General features: G+C 37.6%; 1 protein-coding gene across 1 annotated transcript in view; it reads left to right on the top strand.

Annotated features, from left to right (window-relative positions):
* The first annotated feature begins 1,534 nt into the window (after window positions 1–1,534).
* Window positions 1,535–20,400, top strand: part of ralgapa2 (Ral GTPase activating protein catalytic subunit alpha 2) — a 173,944-nt gene continuing 155,078 nt past the window's right edge. The window contains exon 1 of the mRNA XM_063008040.1: window positions 1,535–1,778. Coding sequence (XP_062864110.1) covers window positions 1,673–1,778 — 106 coding nt within the window. The 5' untranslated portion in view covers window positions 1,535–1,672. The remainder of the gene's footprint in view (window positions 1,779–20,400) is intronic.

The following is a 20,400-nucleotide window of genomic DNA, read 5'->3' on the forward strand; positions in this document are numbered from 1 at the left end:
CATTCCTTGTGTCAAGCCACTCTTGAACAAGAGACAGTGTCAGAAGCATCTCGCCTGGGCTAAAGACAAAAAGGACTGCTGAGTGGTCCAAAGTTATGTTCTCTGATGAAAGTAAATTTTGCATTACCTTTGGAAATCAAGGTCCCAGAGTCTGGAGGAAGAGAGGAGAGGCACAGAATCCATGTTGCTTGAGGTCCAGTGTAAAGTTTCCACAGTCAGTGATGGTTTGGAGTGCCATGTCATCTGCTGGTGTTGGTCCACTGTGTTCTCTGAGGTCCAAGGTCAACGCAGCCGTCTACCAGGAAGTTTTAGAGCACTTCATGCTTCCTGCTGCTGACCAACTTTATGGAGATGCAGATTTCATTTTCCAACAGGACTTTTGGCACACAGTGCCAAAGCTACCAGTACTTGGTTTAAGGACCATGGTATCCCTGTTCTTAATTGGCCAGCAAACTCGCCTGACCTTAACCCCATAGAAAATCTCTGGGGTATTGTGAAGAGGAAGATGCGATACGCCAGACCCAACAATTCAGAAGAGCTGAAGGCCACTATCAGAGCAACCTGGGCTCTCATAACACCTAAACAGTGCCACAGACTGTTGGACTCCATGCCACGCCGCATTGCTGCAGTAATCCAGGCAAAAGGAGCCCCAACTAAGTATTGAGTGCTGTACATGCTCATACTTTTCATGTTCATACTTTTCAGTTGGCCAACATTTCTAAAAATCCTTTTTTTGTATTGGTCTTAAGTAATATTCTAATTTTCTGAGATACTCAATTTGGGGTTTTCATTAGTTGTCAGTTATAATCATCAACATTAAAAGAAATAAACATTTGAAATATATCAGTCTGTGTGTAATGAATGAATATAATATACAAGTTTCACTTTTTGAATGGAATTACTGAAATAAATCAACTTTTTCATGATATTCTAATTTTATGACCAGCACCAGTATACCTAACTAATCTTTATTATTATTACTATTATTATTATAATACATACCCATTTTTATTCATATGCTTATTGTTATTATTGCTATTATGTATTTAGTACTATGTACATAGATATAATTCCATATATGTAAATAGCTATAGTTATAACTTTATATTCATATTAATCATAGACATATGTTTAATGATATTCTCTGTTTTTCTTTGCACAATGCTACTATTTGCACGTCTGGTAGATGCTAACTACATTTCGTTGCCTTGTACCTGTACTGAGCAATGACAAAGTTGAACCTACCTACCTACCTACCTACCTACCTACCTACCTACCTACCTACCTACCTACCTACCATTAAATTTGTGAACTGATGATGTTGTGTAACGAGTAACTACCGTTTCTGTCATAAATGTAACCAAAGTGTGTAAACCATGACGTTAAAATGTTAATAAATAAAACTAAACAAACACCTGCTCTGACCTTTAATACAGCACTTGTGTTTTAAGGGTTAAACTAAACAAACAGCAGACAGAAGGGGGCGCGTGCATGTCAGGGCGGGCAGAGGGGCGTGTCTCAGCAGCGCGAGGCTTCCGTGTTTACCAGCGCGAGCGAGCAGGCAGGCAGGCGGCTGCAGGAACAGCACTGAGCTGCAGGAATACAGACGCGCTGTTATATCACACACTGACTGAATGCTGAAGTGCGCTCCAAAATAGATTTTTACACCGGAATGTTCACTCGCAGGGGTTATGGAGACGTCAAGAAATCTACACAGAAAGTTCTGGACCCAAAGAAGGATGTACTGACCCGTCTAAAGCATCTGCGCTCTCTGTTAGGTGAGTGAAAAGCCCCACACAGCTCCGGTACTGTTAGTGCAGACTGACAGAACTACTGCTGCTGCTTACTGATACAGCACTGCTAGCTTAGCAACTTAGCTTGATGTGTAAACCACCGCTGCTCACCAATTAGCTAGCCAGCTAGGCTAGATGCCAGACGACGTGCCTTTTGTTTCAGAATGAAATTGTTCTATCACGTATAAAGATACTGTTTATCTAAAATGGGCTTTTAAACGAAACCCGAGCCTATTTCAAATACATACGTTTTATTTATTAACCAAGTAGACGTTAGACTGTTTCTGGTCACCTTGCGATGCTAGCTAGTGTCAGGTGTCATTTGGATTTTTTTTTTTTTGGTTTAGCCTGTGGCTAGAAATGTAGCTAAGCTGTTAGCTTAGTCGGCCGTGCATTAGCTAACCCTACATATCGTTAAAGTAGTTAACAGACTTATTCTGAGACTACTCAGGTCCATGAGTTGTCCTAAATGCTGATAGTTCCCAGTCCTTGGCAAATGAACCCACATACCTGCTTGCTAGTAAACATGGACTAAGCTTTTATATTTCAAGCTTTGGCAGCAGCTACATTGTTGTGTGGTTCTTATGATCATCCATATGTCAAGCTACAAACTGTTCTATCTTGTTTAGCTCACAATGGGACCGACTGTTTGCAAGGTACTGCAATGATCCAGATTTGCATACATTTAAAAAATTTACCTTATAGGTATTGCATCTTTTGAGATTGTCAGGGATGTCACGATTGAAAATGTGCAGGGAACAATGTCTGACTACAATTTTGGATTAGTATTAGATAGATAGAATATGATGTGGTCTTAATTCTGATCCATTTGTAATCCATGAATGCATGGGACTTTGGCTGACATGCCACAGTTCAGACATGGTACAATGTACAAAAGGTGCAATGTGTCTTAAGGTGTTCATTCAAACAGAACTGATGTCAGTTTTTAATAATTTAGTGTTTTGTTGTTTTTTGGTATTGGTCAGTCATTAACAAGCCTAGTTTGGAATTATCAAGAAGATAAAGATGAAGTAAATAGAAATTTGGTTTTAAACACGCTTGGAATAATCCTTAAAGGGAAGGAAATGAAGCAAATACTGATTCTTTAGGTGCTGGCAAATAGTCTTTAGCTCACACTAAGGTGTTGTTTGTTTTAAGTAATATGAGCAAGGGCAAAATGTTAAACCTGTTAAGGTACTGTAAGGAGAAGATGCTTATTCATTTGCTGTTCCATGTGCTCGGGCAGTTTGAACATGCAGTGTACTTCATATTACACTGTCCGTTCAAGACGAATGACTAGCAGCCTGTCAATATCTTGCTGCCAAGCAAAATACTGTTTTATTACCATCATGCACACTTTGAGGTCTTAACAAGTGTTGCCTGTCACTGTTAGTTTAAGCAACCTTAATATCTGGAGAAAAGAATGTATGCTATTTAATTCAAACTTCAATTCTAAAATTTAATTGAAATATTTAAGATGATGTTGTGATATTATGTAACTATTAATTTTATTGTAAGACCTTTCAGTATTTATAATATAATGTGGGAATTTTTCTCTTAAAATAACTAGTGATTGTGACTGTCAATAAAATATGTATATTCATTTTTGATGACAGTTAAGACATCTATATGTGACTAATTAGCATCTGATGTTTCTAGTGTTGATGCAAGGGTGGAAGAAAAACGCAAACGTTTTCAACTGGATAAATGTTGACATGTAATAAAAGCTGATTTACAAGCAAAGCATAATGCATTTTGTTATAATAATGCAGTTGGTGATGCATTATTCAGTGCCTTATCAATTAAAATGGATTCATTGTATTGGATTCGATAAAATGCTTAGTTGATATGCTCAGTAATTTTTAGCTGCACAAGTGCATTCTTCTTTGATTTTTCCCCATACCAACTTTTAGTAGCCTTTTCTGCTTGTTAAATCTTCCCTTTTGTTAGAAAGCACCACCTTATGAATGTTGTTGTTATAATACCAGTAAAAGCTGAAAATTCTTGGTACCAACTTGATAGCTCAGCAAATGAAGCAATGCCATTAAGTAAACTAGTTTTATATGAACTGAATTAATGAAACTTTGTAAACTGTGTAAATAAAACACAAGTTATTGCATTGTGATGCAGTGCAAGGGTTATTGAGTACTACTTTAATGCCATATCCATTTAGAATAAGTAATCATAGTTTATCATCGTATCAATCATAGTAATCATGTTTCCAAGAAATGTGATGCCTGCACAGGCACTATTTAGAGCCTCTTGTTGGAGGTTTATGCAACCTCAGGTGCAGCTGACTATGCTTAGATAAAAGAGCTGAAAATTCAGAAGGCTGTACCAACAGTGTGCTCTTGGATTCCTGGTCCCACATTGGCCTCTGTTCTATATGATGCTTATAAGTTAATGCGCCCTCTTAGGATGGTTGGGCTTTGAAAATGGTGCCTACAGCTGTAATGATGTTATTTGGTCTGGAACACTACCTAGTTTGGTTGGATGTAGCGGCTAACATTGCTGTAGATGAAAATCTTGAAGGTGTTGTAGGCTAGTGCAACTTTGTGCAACACTAAAAAGTAAAAGAAAGTGGCTGGCTGCTTCCATATTGGATCATTTTTGTGGACAAATAACTACTCATGTTTTGTTTTGTCTAATAGACCAGAGAAGGGCTACAAGTTTAGAGCTGTGCTGACTCTGAGTACACATTTGCACACCTTTGCATGGCTAATTTTTGCATGTCTCTTTTTAGACTTTTGTCAGTGGTTACCTCATGGCTGGGGTAGCCTAATTAGCCTACGGACACTTAAATTTAATATTATAAATAATATCCGTGACTAAGGGCATTAACTATAATAGTAGAACAGATGTTTGCATGGAATTACCCTACACCCAGTGGGCTCTGTATGAATTACATTTTCAATCCTTAAATTTGCCAGGTTTGTGCCAGGTTGTACTTAGAAATACAATGAATCCGTCATTTTGTGCATCTGTGACATGTCTTTCTGAGCTGGAAATGCAGAAGACTGGACAATATTTTTTCGACAAAATTTATTTTACACTTATTTGTGATAAAGATTTTTGAGTTTTTCTCTTCCATTAGTTTGAAAAAAAATTTAACTTAAATGAAAAAAAGCTTTGCATAAATAGGCCTGCACTTTGACCCCAGCTTTCAAAGAAGCGGAAATATGCGGATAAAGAATTTAATAGCACTGTACACATGTATCTGTATATATGACAAATAAATGCGTTCCGTTTGCTTTAGATTATACTTATTATTCTTATCCTTATCCTAATGTTTGTTGTCCTTTATTGTGCATTGCCATATAGCTTTTATACTTTGTTATATTATTACAATAAATCTGAATTAGACATGTCAATAACTATTAAAGAAGTCATTGTTTGTTAAGGTTGTTAAAATTAAATTACATACAATTTTCATATGTGGATATTTAAATTAGAAGTGAAGCTGGAGACCACTCACACACCTCGATGGGACTGGGGGAGAAATCTTGTGACACTTTTTTTTTAGCACAAATGCGCAGTGTCTGTTACACAACTGTTGAACAAAAACTGTTAGTTAATAATCTTGTCCAATCTATCTTGGAAACACTATTTGCATCCTGATTAGTGTGAGTTTAGTTTTTCTAAACCATTAGATCTACCTTTGTTTGGTTAAAATAATTGTATAAAATGCTGCACTTGTTTTGGTCTAAATATTTATGTTTTACGTTACTCCAAATTATGTTTTTTTGTTATTCAATAAAACCACATTGACATGAAACAGTGATGTTATTAATAGTTTACTGGGTTGCTATAATTTTGTCGTTTAACCATTAAATGATGGTTAGTTATAGATTAAAATAATTTGTCAACATTTGCATCCCTAATCCAAAACCCAAGGTTCCCTCAGTATATCTTTGCTGCTCCACTCAATAGTCTGTCCCAACTTTGGTTGTTACTTAATTTCCTAAGTTCTAAACCTGATCATATCCATACAAAATTCTGTTATTAAAAGAGTGTCAAACAGTAGTATTATGTTCAACACTCCAAAAGTTATGGCAAAAGTCTTATTTGCATTGTATGCTCAAGAACCACAGGGGTAACTTGTTGATAACGTTATCGAACTAGGGTTAAGTTTCAGAGGGCATTTAGAAATGCAGGAGCACAGTTAAAGGGAAGTCATGTTCTGTTATTTCTAGTAGCAGGAAAGGCAGTCAAACTAGGCTGCCCAAGGAGTATGAGTCCTAATTGACTCATTCAGAGTTTTATGTTTATTATGTTTAGCAAATTTGAACTTGCCACTGTCAACCTAGGCTTGCTGTATATAGGTTTTTGACCTGGATGCCACTTTGACACAATATTCTATTGTAAAAAGTGCTATACTAATAAATTTGTTTTGACTTAACTCTAGAGCAGGGGTGTCAAACTCATTTTCACCGAGGGCCACATCAGCATTATGGTGGCCCTCGAAGGGCCGATTGTAACGTATCCTGCTGTGATTGCAGTCACATTGCTGTTTTTCTTGGAGGCTGAATTCTGCATTTATATTGTTCTACTTTACCACAGACACGGCCTCATAACACAAGAGACGCACCGTTTTCTCTTCCTGAAGCACAAACTTGTTTTCACTTTCATTAAATTTCCTCCATATGCTTAATTTTCTTACTTATCTTCTTGTACATTTTAGGATCATGTGTAAACATGTGTAACATCATCTACTGGCGGGCTGTGTCACTTTGCAGGTCACAAAATCAGCCTGCATTTTGAAAGATGCAGTTTATTTAGGATTTTACAGTGTATTTTTAAGACAATCATTCTGCCCTCACTAATAGTTTATCCCCCTTTCCCAGCTAGACAGACAGACAGACAGACAGACAGACAGACAGCTCTCTTCAGAATACAGTTGGTTTATTTGCTTCCCAGCTGTGTGATACACTGTGTGCAAATGAAGTAAAAATACAAACAATAAAAACAATAAAGAACCTAATACAGTAAAAGCACACAGCTGTAGTCAAGTGTTACATCTGGTACAATATGAGCTTTAACCAAACGTAAAATAACGAGTTAAAATTGTGTGTAAGGTTACTAATTGCTATAGTAACGGTAACAACAGTATTTAATTACAGTAAATTTGTAACTAAAGCGCTGTGATATACTCTTACTATATATACTCTTTACTAACGACTGAGAATATAAACGCCACTACTTACAGACAATGCTTTGGTATTATATTGCAATATAATTATTTATATTTATTTATTATTGTTTACATTACTGACTACGCTACCCCGCGTTCTTTTGCCGTAAAAGTCACATGGCTTCTTAGCGAAGGTTAAAGTTAGTTGCCATGACTACGATGTCACCGTCTCTTAAAGGCGCAGGAGCGCATTAAATTATAAGCGCGTCTCTGTAACGACTCGAACCATCACAACAATCATACAGTCGTTTAAGCTCTCGCGGGCCGGATCAAATGATGCGGCGGGCCGGATCTGGCCCGCGGGCCTTGAGTTTGACACCTCTGCTCTAGAGCATTACATTTATTCATAAGTGATTGATTTAAATATATTTGGATGTTAAAAGATGAAACCTGTCTGGCTTAGTTTTGCTTTAGTGTTATTAAAAATAGGGTTGTAATAAATATTATAACATCAGTTATATCATTTAAAAATCATACAGATCATGAAGACAGGGCGCTGCAATTTGATATCAATACTAGTAAACCAAACACCACCACCCTCTAATGTTAATGATAGTGAAGGCTTAGTGCATGGGACACAGGAAACTCTCATGCCATACATATTGGTTAAAAACATTTTTCAAGGATATTTTTGTCATGGCTATTTTTGGATTTATCAAAGCTGACTTTTAAATGTATACTTGAAATGCTCTAAGAAAAAAAACAGTGTTACCCAGGGTGATTACAGGATGGTGAGATAAAGTTTGGGACAAATGTGTGGCAACCATAAGATCTTCACTTACCAAGCAAGGACTTGATGGCCAGACTCTATAACACGTAATAACATAATAACTTTTGACTTACAAGCACATGAACTGTCAACTATGGTTTGCCAGAAGGAATTTGTTTAGGGTAGGCAGAGTTCAGTAGTTCAGTGACAGTTCTATGGAGCAACAAATCAAAACTGGAACTGTTTGGCCAAATGGTTTAGCGCAGGGGTGGGGTACCTTTTATCCACCGAGGGCCAGATTAATAATTACATATCTGGTCACGGGCCACATACTACAATGATGCAACACACAGCCAAATAATACAGGCTTTATAAATTATGCTGATGGCATGTAGTGCTTATATTTGATCTCAGACTTACCTTATCATCATTTCAATGTGACGGTAGTGAACTCACCACATAACTCACCTCAGTCACACTGTCCAGTTCCTTTCTGGGTCGTGTGAAGGAAGTTTGCTGTGCAATCAAATTATGTTTGAGCACCTTTATTTTCTCCGCTCGTTCCGATCCCTGCAGAGTGCTATACTTTGCGTGTTTGGTGGTATGATGTCTTTCAATATTATTTTTCTTGAGAACAGCGAGAGATTCTCCACAAATTAAACATGGTTTTCCTTTCACTTCTACAAAAAAGAAATCCGTTGTCCTTTTTTCTTGAAAGACGCGACATTCATCATCAACTTTCCTGCGCTTCGACATTTTTACAAACTTAAACCAGAAAGACGCAGCTAACTGGACGAACCTACAGTCACGGTTGTCGCAGCTCATTGGTTAATTTGATATACGCGTCATCATTAATTGCGGAGACGGAGACGCCTGGGTGGCTTTGTTTACCTTGTTGCTACGCGACACTGAAACGGATTATGCGGAACAGATGATTATGATGATTAATAAATTAGTAAATTAAAAACAATAACATGTAGGAAATATATGGCGGGCCACATTTGATTGAGCGGCGGGCCGTATACGGCCCGCGGGCCGGAGGTTCCCCACTCCTGGTTTAGCGCTTTATTTGGTGCAAAAAAGGCATGGGTAGGGTTCCTCAGGAACTGTCAGTCTTGATTGTGTGATTGGAGAATGCTATACCTTCTGTGATGAGTTTAAACTTTGATGGTAATTGGATTTCCAGCAAGACAGTGATCCCTAGCACACTTCCATGTCAACCAAGCTTGGTTAAGGAATCAGTCCTGAAATATCATAGAGTGAACTTTTCCATTCAAAGCTCATAGAAAATCTTGGTGGGAATTAAAGAAATCAGTGGCAGCATGAAAACCATCAAACCTCAATGAGCCGGAAGATTTTGCACGAGAAGAATGGGCGAAAATTCCACAACAGAGGCTTGTTACCACTCACCGAAATCGCTTATAAGAGGTTATCAAGGTAAAACCATCTTCCTTCAAGTATTCAGTCTGGGGGTTGAATAATGGTGCCCAGGGACATTTGTGAACAGAACTTAAAATTTTTCATTTCAGCTTGAAATTATGCAACTTATAAAATAGCTTGTTTGCAGTATACTGAGATATATTTTATTTATTCTATACACATCAGGTGTAATCTTTAATATTCTATTATGTACAAAGCTCTTTAGCTGTGCCACTTTAAGTTCTAATCTAGCAGTGCCTGTTATGTTTAGTCCTCTACTGGTTCAATGTCAAGACTGCTTTATCAAGTCAAAGACCAGTTCACGATCATAATTTCCCTGCAGGTTGTTTTTGAACATATGCGCACTGTTAGATAAGCCAGTCTGTTTATGCTTTTAGGTCCTACATTTCACTCTTTCACTACTCCAGCTGTAAAGAGTGCTGTGCTTTTATTATAATAAGGATTTCCTCCCACTGGCTGCTTCCTGTTCAGATAGGAAGCAAGGATGAGTGATAGTGTTGGATCGTTAGGCCACAAGGGACATTTTTTTCTGTTTTTATTTTATTCATCTGTCATTTAGTTCTAACATTCCCAGCCTCGACTCAGTGGAAATACGATGTTTAAAGTTTATCTGCTTAACTTGATTAACACGAGTGGGTCTGTTTAGTTCACACTCATGTGGTAATTTTTTGCTGTACCAGTAATGTGGGTTTGAGTTGCTGTGTGTACACATCATGCTTGGCTGGGCATGGCTGTATTTGGTAATTGCTGGAGCACCTGATCACACACAGTCTGTCTTTACTTCGTCCTGCAGTTGCATAAACAACCAGGACAAGGACAAGAAGTGTGATTTAATTTCTATGTACTGCTGATCCTGAGCAGCATTGTGTGGCTGTAATGCTTTGATTTGACACATGACGAATCCTTGTCAAGCTGCTTTCACCAAGATACTCTCACTTTCATTTGTATTCTACTATCAATTATCTCTTGATTGTATTGACACATACACGTTTACCTCCTCTGCAATAGTTCTACAGTATCACTATAGGAATGAAATTAGGCTTGTTTAAGGGTGACAGTAATTTGGTCATGGTTTATGCACCATCTGGTTTATGCATTTATAATATTAATATTTGAGGCTACTGCAGTTTTGGAAAAAGGACAAAGGCCTAGTTAACTTGCTACCCACATTTTAGCAAATAATTAATGGTTTACTGCTAGTGCATGCCATAATAGTCACTCACCAGTTCACGTTATAACTTGGAATAAATGATCCAGACCCTACACTTAGTCACTTTTTTACCTTCATTTTATTCCCTTTTCACCATAACAGTGGTTAGTTTGCATGGTGCTTCTTTAAATGTATTAATGGCAAATGTGAACTTGCCCTTAACCCTCTCAGCTTCAGGGGCACCATGCAGTAGCTGCCCCTGCACTCTGACCCACCTTCTAAAGAAGCTGGGATATGCAGACAAAAATAATTTCATTGTACTGTACCCATGTATCTGTATATATGACAAAAAAGCATTTAATCTGTTGTAGATTATTTATTATAAATATTAAATACAATGAATGACTTATTCATTGTAAATAAAATGAAAGCAGAATAATGCCTTAGATACAAAAATAATAAGTATATAACCATAATAGCTTTTAATAATACCACTTTTATTTGGTCACATGGGGCATTTTCAGGTATTTAGCTCTAAACAAAGATGTGGGTAAGACTTACACCTGAGTGAACAGGATTTTTATGTAATATAGTATCTATATTTTGCTTTCAATGCAACGCTAACTTACTGATACACATATACCAGACATCGATGCTGCAGCAAAATAGAGTTAGTTTAAGTGTCCCTTAATAGAGTATATTAACTCATTTTAGGCTTATTAAACAAGTTCTTTTTCAAATTGAAGTATTTTGATCAGTGTGGTGTAATATAATAAAAATACAAATTGTACGTATTTATATATATTATATTATATTATATTAATTGAAGTAACCAATAATAGCCTTTGTGTTGGGAGAATTAGACTTTCTTCTTTGTTATTTGTACTAATGAGCAGCGCTAGAGGGATTTGGCAAGCAGAACTGTCTCACTGTCTACAGGGGAAATAATCTTAAGGATTATTAATTTTGGGATGCAGGCATCTGTTGCAAACTTTAGAAATTTTATGAACCATTAGTTCTCCACAAACGAAATTTCCAAAATAAATACTTCACCATGAAAAGCCAAGCAATGTGGCACATTAAAAGTTAGTTGGCATTAAAGTTTTATTGGAAGGGTCTGTCACAGGATGGTTTTGTTACAAGGGCAACAATTCACAGTATTTGCTTTTTATGTGGCTACATTTGGAAAGTTTGTCACTGAGTGAAATCTAAAGGCTGATCAGTAAATTTACATTGGATTTGCATTTTATTTAAATGTCTGGCTTGTTGACCCAAATGCTGAACTAACCTGTTAGAATGGGGCACTTCTAACATTTGGCCTAGAAAGATATAGCCATACTTGTTTTCCACACCCTAAAGGTAGTTAATTAGCCAAAACTTGTTTGATGTCATAGGGTGGCTTCTTTGAAATATTTCTTTTTGCATGTATGGCCTATGTTGCTGTAAAGTAGTAGTATAGGAAAAACTTACATGTTTTGGATGTAAATTAATGTCGAAAATACATTTAGTTGAATTGAATTCACATTATTTTTATAACGGCAATTTGTAATATGAATAAAACTGACTAGAGTTTGAACTGGGTTTGTCTATTATTTTTTACCATGTAGTCTCATGGTAGTGTTTTATTGATGTGTTTTCATTGTGTGCCCTCTGCGTTAGCTTAGCTTGATTACAGTGACGGGTGAGGCAGATGTACAGGTGCCAACATACTTCCAATCTATTCAACTTTGTGTATATGTTCCCATGTTGCTGGATGTTACAAAGCATTATTTAAAGCTTGCAACACTGCTATGCCACAAAGTTTTTGACTGCATCTGAAACTGCAAGTAGTACATATGCTAACACATAATTTATTTTATTTAGACATGCAAATGTTGCCAATTTTTAAAGCCGGAAATGTCATTAGTCAACGGTTCCACTGAAAAACACTTCACTAAGATTCATATTAACAACTTTAGTGATGTAAAAACAGTGAACAGTGTTATAGAAACAAAGTGAACATGGCGATAATGTAGAACGTTAATATAAACATAACATAGTCATTAGCAAACAGTTCAGTAAAAGTGCTAAATAAACAAGATGTAGTCTGCATTTTAATGCTTACCATGGACACATTATTGTGGTTATTATAGGAGTATAAGCAGATTTCTACCTTTATATCAAGACATGATGCAAAATATAATTTCTGTAAAAGCAGTAATATTACACAGATCCACATGTGTGAGTGTAACCTGCAGTTAGACTCCATACTGACACTAAGCAGCTTCAGTTTGTGATTTTAGTGTGTAATGGTTCTGTTGTTCATTATTTAAATAATACAGTGGGGGAAATAAGGATAAGTATAAGTTATAAATTAATTTGTATTTAATTAAGTTTCTTCAGTTCAAATCTCTCGACCACCATGGGCAAGACCAAAGAGCTATCAAAGGACGTCAGGGACAAGATTGTAGACCTGCACAAGGCTGGAATGGGCTACAAGACCATCAGCAAGAAGCTTGGTGAGAAAGAGACCACTGTTGGTGCGATAATTCGAAAATGGAAGAAATACAAGATCACAGTCAATCCCCCTCACTCTGGAGCTCCATGCAAGATCTCACCTGGTGGGGTAAGAATGATTGTGAGAAAGGTGAGGTCAGTCCAGAATTACACGGGAGGAGCTTGTCAATGATCTCAAGGGAGCTGGGAGCACAGTCACCAAGAAAACCATTAGTAACACACTTCGCCGTAATGGATTGAGATCCTGCAGTGCCCGCAAAGTCCCTCTGCTCAAGAAGGCTCATGTACAGGCCCGTCTGAAGTTTGCCAATGAACACCTGAATGATTCAGAGAAAGCTTGGGAGAATGTGATATGGTCAGATGAGACCAAAATTGAGCTCTTTGGCATCAACTCCACTCGCCGCGTTTGGAGGCAAAGAAATGCCCGGTGGGGATGGTGTTCTTGGGGTCATATCCAGCATTTCTCTGCTCCCAGCTCCCTTGAGATCATTGACAAGCTCCTCCCGTGTAATTCTGGACTGACCTCACCTTTCTCAGAATCATTCTTACCCCACCAGGTGAGATCTTGCATGGAGCTCCAGAGTGAGGGTGATTGACTGTGATCTTGTATTTCTTCCATTTTCGAATTATCGCACCAACAGTGGTCTCTTTCTCACCAAGCTTCTTGCTGATGGTCTTGTAGCCCATTCCAGCCTTGTGCAGGTCTACAATCTTGTCCCTGACGTCCTTTGATAGCTCTTTGGTCTTGCCCATGGTGGTCAAGAGATTTGAACGGAAGAAACTGATTCTGTGACCGGAGTCTTTTATACAGGGACAGGACTAATTTGTGTGCCTCATGGGCACATAACCGGTCTGTGGGGGTCAGAATTCTTGCTGGTTGGTAGGGGATCAAATACTTATTTCCCTTAATTAAATACAAATTAATTTATTACTTTTATTTAATGTTTTTTTTCTGGATTTTTTGTTGATATTCTGTCTCTCTCTGTTAAAATAAACCTTCCATAAAAATTATAGACTGTTCAAGTCTTTGTAAGGGGGTAAACTTACAAAATCAGCAGGGGATCAAATACTTATTTCCCCCACTGTATAAGCGCCTAAAAATAGTTTTTCTACTTAGACTAGAATTGAATTTAAATTGTGTTTAATTAAATTTGAATTAGAAATTAATTTAAATTGCAGTTTTAAACCGGCAGCATTAATTAAACGACTTCTTTGTTGGTTAGTGGCTAATTGTTTAAGCATCCCTAGTTTTATTACTATTCGGCCATAATATTTTGTGTTGCCTCAATTCAAGATTTTTGACTTGTTTGAATACGATAACAGAGTAAATTTAACAAAGTGATAAAACACCACTATATTGCAATTATTTATGAATGTAATTTTCATTTATAATCGTTATTACAAGTACTCATGGTTGTGAAGTATTATATGTAAATATCACTAATATTTAAGTTATTTAACTGAGAAAATGTGCTTGACATTCTGCAGTAAACAAAAACACAAGATAAAAATACTGCACTGTCACTGTTTTACTCTTTGTATGAAGTTGAATTGAATTGCTGCCATGGATCACTTGTGTGTTTGTGCTTGTAATAGTAACAATAATACTACTAATAATAATACAATTTACTATGGTACCGTTAAGTAGATATAAAATAATTAGCATAATATCTGAAGAGAATTTGATTGCTTACATTTTTGTGAATTCTTTATTAATTTGTAGAACGTTCATTTGATTGCTTGGTTTTAAACATGACTATCCATTCCTCATACAATGAGTGTACATTTTTCACGCCCCTTTATCTGTTCTGCAAACATACACACTTGTTGACTTGTTTGCTGACTGTGTGTAAAAGGTGTATAGGGTCTACAGGTAGGAGTGAAGTGGTCACAGTGCTGATTGAGACAGATGCACAGAAGCAGCGCTTTGTTAAAAGGCCTGTCAAATATACAAAACCATTTAGGTTGTAGAAACCTATACATTAACTGCCATGTTCAACAACATTCAATGAGTTCTATGAAGATAATGGTAACTTCATTGGTTTTATTATTATATAACTCAACTGCTTTATCCTGGTCTGGGTCGCAGTGGATCTGGTCCCACCGTAAATCACTGGGCGGAAGGTATAAATACCCTAGTCAAGGCGCCAATCCATCACAAGACTTCCGCAACCCCCCCACCCAGACAGACATAGCCAATCAAGTCTGTATAGATGCCTGGCCAGACAATATTGTGATGGGCTAGCATAACAGACCACTTCACCATCTGAGCATCTAAATGTTAATGTAGTTTGATAATAATTGTAATTTTTGAAAATATGAAAAATAAAAACTCTTATGAAAATAACATTTGGATATTTTTATGTAGTTGGTATAAGTATTTATAAATTAAATATTTACAGTTTTTGAACTACATTTACATTTACATTACATGAACTGTTGATCTTTAATGCTGTTGAGTAAGTTATGGTCTACCAACACATCATAGCATAGCAGCTTACAACTGAATTCTTTTGTTTTTTTAGTTTTCTGCTTAGTGAATGTTGGCACCCCTTGGCTACACCCATTGATAACTGGGTAAAAAAATTAATTATATAAATTAAACTTCATGCTTCCAACTTTGTGGCAGCAGTTTGGTAAAGATGGGTGAAAATCTAATGGAATAGATTATTTTGTAAAGCCTTATGGATTTTGAATTGAGAAGTTACAGACTTTAGGATCATGCAGAGAAACCCCAAACTTGAACTGAATAAATGGAAACCTAGTGTTGAAAATGAGTTATTTTTGTTTGAACATTTGTCTGCATTATTCTAACCGTGGCAATATTGTCAGGCCTATTGTGCTAAGCTAGGAGGAGTTGCAATACTGGTTAGGTGGCATTCAAAAGCTTTTAGGAGTGCCTTGTATGATGCTGTCATTACAAGGACAGGTTTGTATTAACTGTGTGGTTCTGGGGACGGGCTCAGTTGCAGAAGTGGGTGTGGTATGGGGTGATCAGGCCGGTTCCCAGATAACAGTTTGAAGCATAATGGCTGTGTTCAACAAGTGTTATTCTAGTCACTGAAAATTTGGCATGCTGCAAAAGAATATGTTGTTATATCTTGTCTCTTACAAGATAGAGATGTTTTACCATTCTCTAAAACTACAAAAATACATTAGTTTAGTGATATTTTACCAAATATTGACAAGGGGAAAGGTCAGTCTATACAGCACCCACCCAACTCTTTACATTTTTGTTGTTTGCATGTCAATAAATGGTTACAGATCCTCATGCAAAATGTTATATAAGACAAAAAGAACTTTTCTATTTCTATTCACATTACATTTACACTTATTTTCATTTCATTCATTGTGGGAAAGCGGTTAGTCAACACCTACAGGGGTTGGACAAAATAACTGAAACACCTGGTTTTAGACCACAATAATTTATTAGTACGGTGTAGGGCCTCCTTTTGCAGCCAATACAGCGTCAATTCGTCTTGGAAATGACATATACAAGTCCTGCACAGTGGTCAGAGGGATTTTAAGCCATTCTTCTTGCAGGATAGTGGCCAGGTCACTACGTGATGCTGGTGGAGGAAAACGTTTCCTGACTCGCTTCTCCAAAACACCCCAAAGTGGCTCAATAATATTTAGATCTGGTGACTGTGCAGGCCATGGGAGATGTTCAACTTCACTTTCATGTTCATCAAACCAATCTTTCACCAGTCTTGCTGTGTGTATTGGTGCATTGTCATCCTGATACACGGCACCGCCATTGGATGCACATGGTCCTCCAGAATGGTTCGGTAGTCCTTGGCAGTGACGCGCCCATCTAGCACAAGTATTGGGCCAAGGGAATGCCATGATATGGCAGCCCAAACCATCACTGATCCACCCCCATGCTTCACTCTGGGCATGCAACAGTCTGGGTGGTACGCTTCTTTGGGGCTTCTCCACACCGTAACTCTCCCGGATGTGGGGAAAACAGTAAAGGTGGACTCATCAGAGAACAATACATGTTTCACATTGTCCACAGCCCAAGATTTGCGCTCCTTGCACCATTGAAACCGACGTTTGGCATTGGCACGAGTGACCAAAGGTTTGGCTATAGCAGCCCGGCCGTGTATATTGACCCTGTGGAGCTTCCGACGGACAGTTCTGGTGGAAACAGGAGAGTTGAGGTGCACATTTAATTCTGCCGTGATTTGGGCAGCCGTGGTTTTATGTTTTTTGGATACAATCCGGGTTAGCACCCGAACATCCCTTTCAGACAGCTTCCTCTTACGTCCACAGTTAATCCTGTTGGATGTGGTTTGTCCTTCTTGGTGGTATGCTGACATTACCCTGGATACCGTGGCTCTTGATACATCACAAAGACTTGCTGTCTTGGTCACAGATGCGCCAGCAAGACGTGCACCAACAATTTGTCCTCTTTTGAACTCTGGTATGTCACCCATAATGTTGTGTGCATTGCAATATTTTGAGCAAAACTGTGCTCTTACCCTGCTAATTGAACCTTCACACTCTGCTCTTACTGGTGCAATGTGCAATTAATGAAGATTGGCCACCAGACTGGTCCAATTTAGCCATGAAACCTCCCACACTAAAATGACAGGTGTTTCAGTTATTTTGTCCAACCCCTGTATATCGAAAAAGTCCTTGCCCCCTACTTGTGGCAGCAATTTTAGCCAAGACAAAATGCATCTGATAACTGGAGATCCATTTCTGTGGAGGACGTTTGGCCCTCTGTTTTTTCTATAGAATATTATAATGATTATTATAATGACTATAATAATTATTATTATTATCTTAATGACTGTTATTATAACAATTATTATAACTATTATGACAAGGTGCTTTTAGAAGGCAGCATTATTTGTGTTTAAAACAGAACGAGGCAGTTGGATGGTTATGCAGGAACAAAGCTAAACACAAGCGCACTTTACATTCCATTCCACATGGTTCATTTAAAGTTAGGATGCTGTGCAGTCTACTCATTGTGTAGGTTTAGGTTCCACCTCGACCAGAACAAATATAAAGTGTGATGGAATTAAGTGGTAAAAAACTTTTTATAGGCTACCTAGTGCATTGTGTAGAATGTAGAAGTGCATTAAAGTAGGACATTCTGGAAAGTTCTGCACTGTAAGCCCGGATAAGTTCAATCTACTTAAAAAATTTGAGGAAACCGGTTGCCTTAAAAAAGTTAAGTAATGTATAATGAAAACTTGAGTTAGCATAACTTAAAACATTAAGTTATTACACCTAAAAGTCAAGTTGATTAAACTTTCTTTTTTTTGTTATACCAACTGCTTTTCCCAATAATTCTACTTATTATCTTGAGCTCAATGGAAAAAAATATTGATTTCTTCTTAGTTTTCATGTTAATTACATTTTAAATATGAATTACAAATGTTTATAGAGAAACAGACACAATTATAAAATTATTTTTCTTTATTTCACTTCAGAAGTATTTACTTAAAATACAACATGTCAAGAAAACATCTTTAAAACTGTACAAAATGTATATAAAGTTCTGATGAAACACAAACAGCTCCTCACAGTAACCATGAACCTGTAAAACAACAAAAAGAAACAAGAAACAGAAGTATTAAAATCAACATTAATAGCATTAATTTAAGGATTAAAATAAAGCAAGCCAGCACACTCTTTGCTTCGTATGAAGGCTAGCATGTTAACATGCTAGCATGTAGCCTAAATACGGCAAATAAAGCAGCGCTGTTTGATTATTTATTTAGTGTCAACATTAAGATCATTTATTTTAAACAAAATTGTTAAGTAAAGTACAACACTTACCAAAATTAGACGGAAGATGAAAAAGCCCCATCAGACTGGTGTACATGCTACTCAAAAATAGCATAATGAGGAAGAAAATGTTCGTCCACTTAGTTTAACAAAGGTTCCACTTCACAAAAGACGTTTCAGGAAGACAAGTTTACTTTTGCAAAAAGCCTTCAATGAAAAGTAAAAAGTAATTTGCAACAACAGGTTTCAAAAGTTAAAACAAATGGCTGCCTGATTCACCAACAGCAAGCTGAAAAAAGACGGACTTACATGTAAATGGTGGCGTTTTTCTGTTTTATTACCTTAACTTAACTTTTTTAAGTTAATCTGATAGAAAAGTAATTTTTTTTGTTTAGTAAACTTAAATCTTTTAGCACATTTAAATGTGTACTCAAATTAGTACAATGTACTTTGTATTTTATAGTAGAGCAAAAAAACTTAAATAATTTATGTATGTTGTACTAAAAATGTTTGATTAAATATAAAGTCCGGGCTTACAGTGTGCAACAAAACAACTAATGGAGTAAAATTTGACAAATGACCAAGCGGCACGTTATGGCTCAGATAACAGCACATAATCACTTTGCTTTTTGTAATTCATAGTGTGTTGCAAACTTTGAATTAGTCTATATTTTGTGTCTTTTTTAACACAAGCTGATTTGAAAGCAGATTGAGGACAGAAATCTCAGTGTAAATGCTGTCAGGCTTACCCACTCTTGATGCAAATAGGAAAAATTACAGCTGGTTCAAATTGCCATGTTTGATATATAATGCTCTTATTTAGATCCTGAGGTTTTCATATTAGTGTCTGTTGCTGCACCATCAGCATGTAAGAAGTAACCATGAAAAAGAGTGACCAAGATCAATGTCACTGCACATAACTGAAGCTGACTGCATATTAAAAACATTGTACTTTATTAAAGCTTGGCTTGAGCCTGTACTTACGTATTTACGTAAATGACAATTTACATTTAACAGTTTTTTGAAATTTGGTATAACTGGGCAGGCCGTGTCTTGTGCACCTGCAAGAATGAAAAAGAAATATTGTGGATTTACGGGCAGGGTTTGGTCTGGAAACAGGACGTCAGACCACCTCTGGGACAACCCACTCTTCCAGGTGGAGGCCTTGGTGGGGCCCAAAAAGGCAACACTATCTGAGTTTCCTAAAAGAGAGTTTGTGTGCCAGCGGAAGAAAACTGGACTGGACCTTATAACGAAGCCTGTAGTAGCTGGTGAACGTGCCCCGGGTTCCCAGCGAAACAGGTCTTACAGAGCTCAGAAAACAAGGCCATAAGTAGTGGGTCACCAATTAGGGCTGATCACCCGCAGCTGTGGGGATGATTATTTAAGCCAGCATCACACAGTGGCGGGTGTCGCACCTTTTGTTTGTTTCCTGTTGCCGGTGGTAGCTCGCCCACGCCGTTTTCATAGCCTTAGGTGGTAGCCCTGGTGGCATAAGGCCATTCGGGCATGTAGAAACCGCAAGGTTTGAGGTATTGAGGTTTTTCTTTCGTCTTCATTGAAATAGGGTGGTGCGACGCCGCGCAGTCTTCGAACTGCCTATTGTTTGTTTCCTTAGCCATTAGCTTAGCGGGTGCGCACCGGACCACTGTGTGGCGCTGGTGCTACCTCGCTGCAGTATCTCATATTGAACATTGTATTTGGATTCGGTAACCGCTGGGTGGCGACTTTGTTAAGCGCTTGGCCGGTCTGCCACCAACCCCGGTTCGAATCCGCAAGTGGAGCTTCCTAACTGTGCTTGTCTCTTTTTCCCCTTTTTAGATCGGAGTGCCCCTGTCACCGCGACCGTAAGCCGTGCGCTCCGCATCACTTCCCC

Source organism: Trichomycterus rosablanca, chromosome 13 (genome assembly GCF_030014385.1).
Source record: "Trichomycterus rosablanca isolate fTriRos1 chromosome 13, fTriRos1.hap1, whole genome shotgun sequence".
In the NCBI taxonomy this organism is placed as follows: domain Eukaryota; kingdom Metazoa; phylum Chordata; class Actinopteri; order Siluriformes; family Trichomycteridae; genus Trichomycterus; species Trichomycterus rosablanca.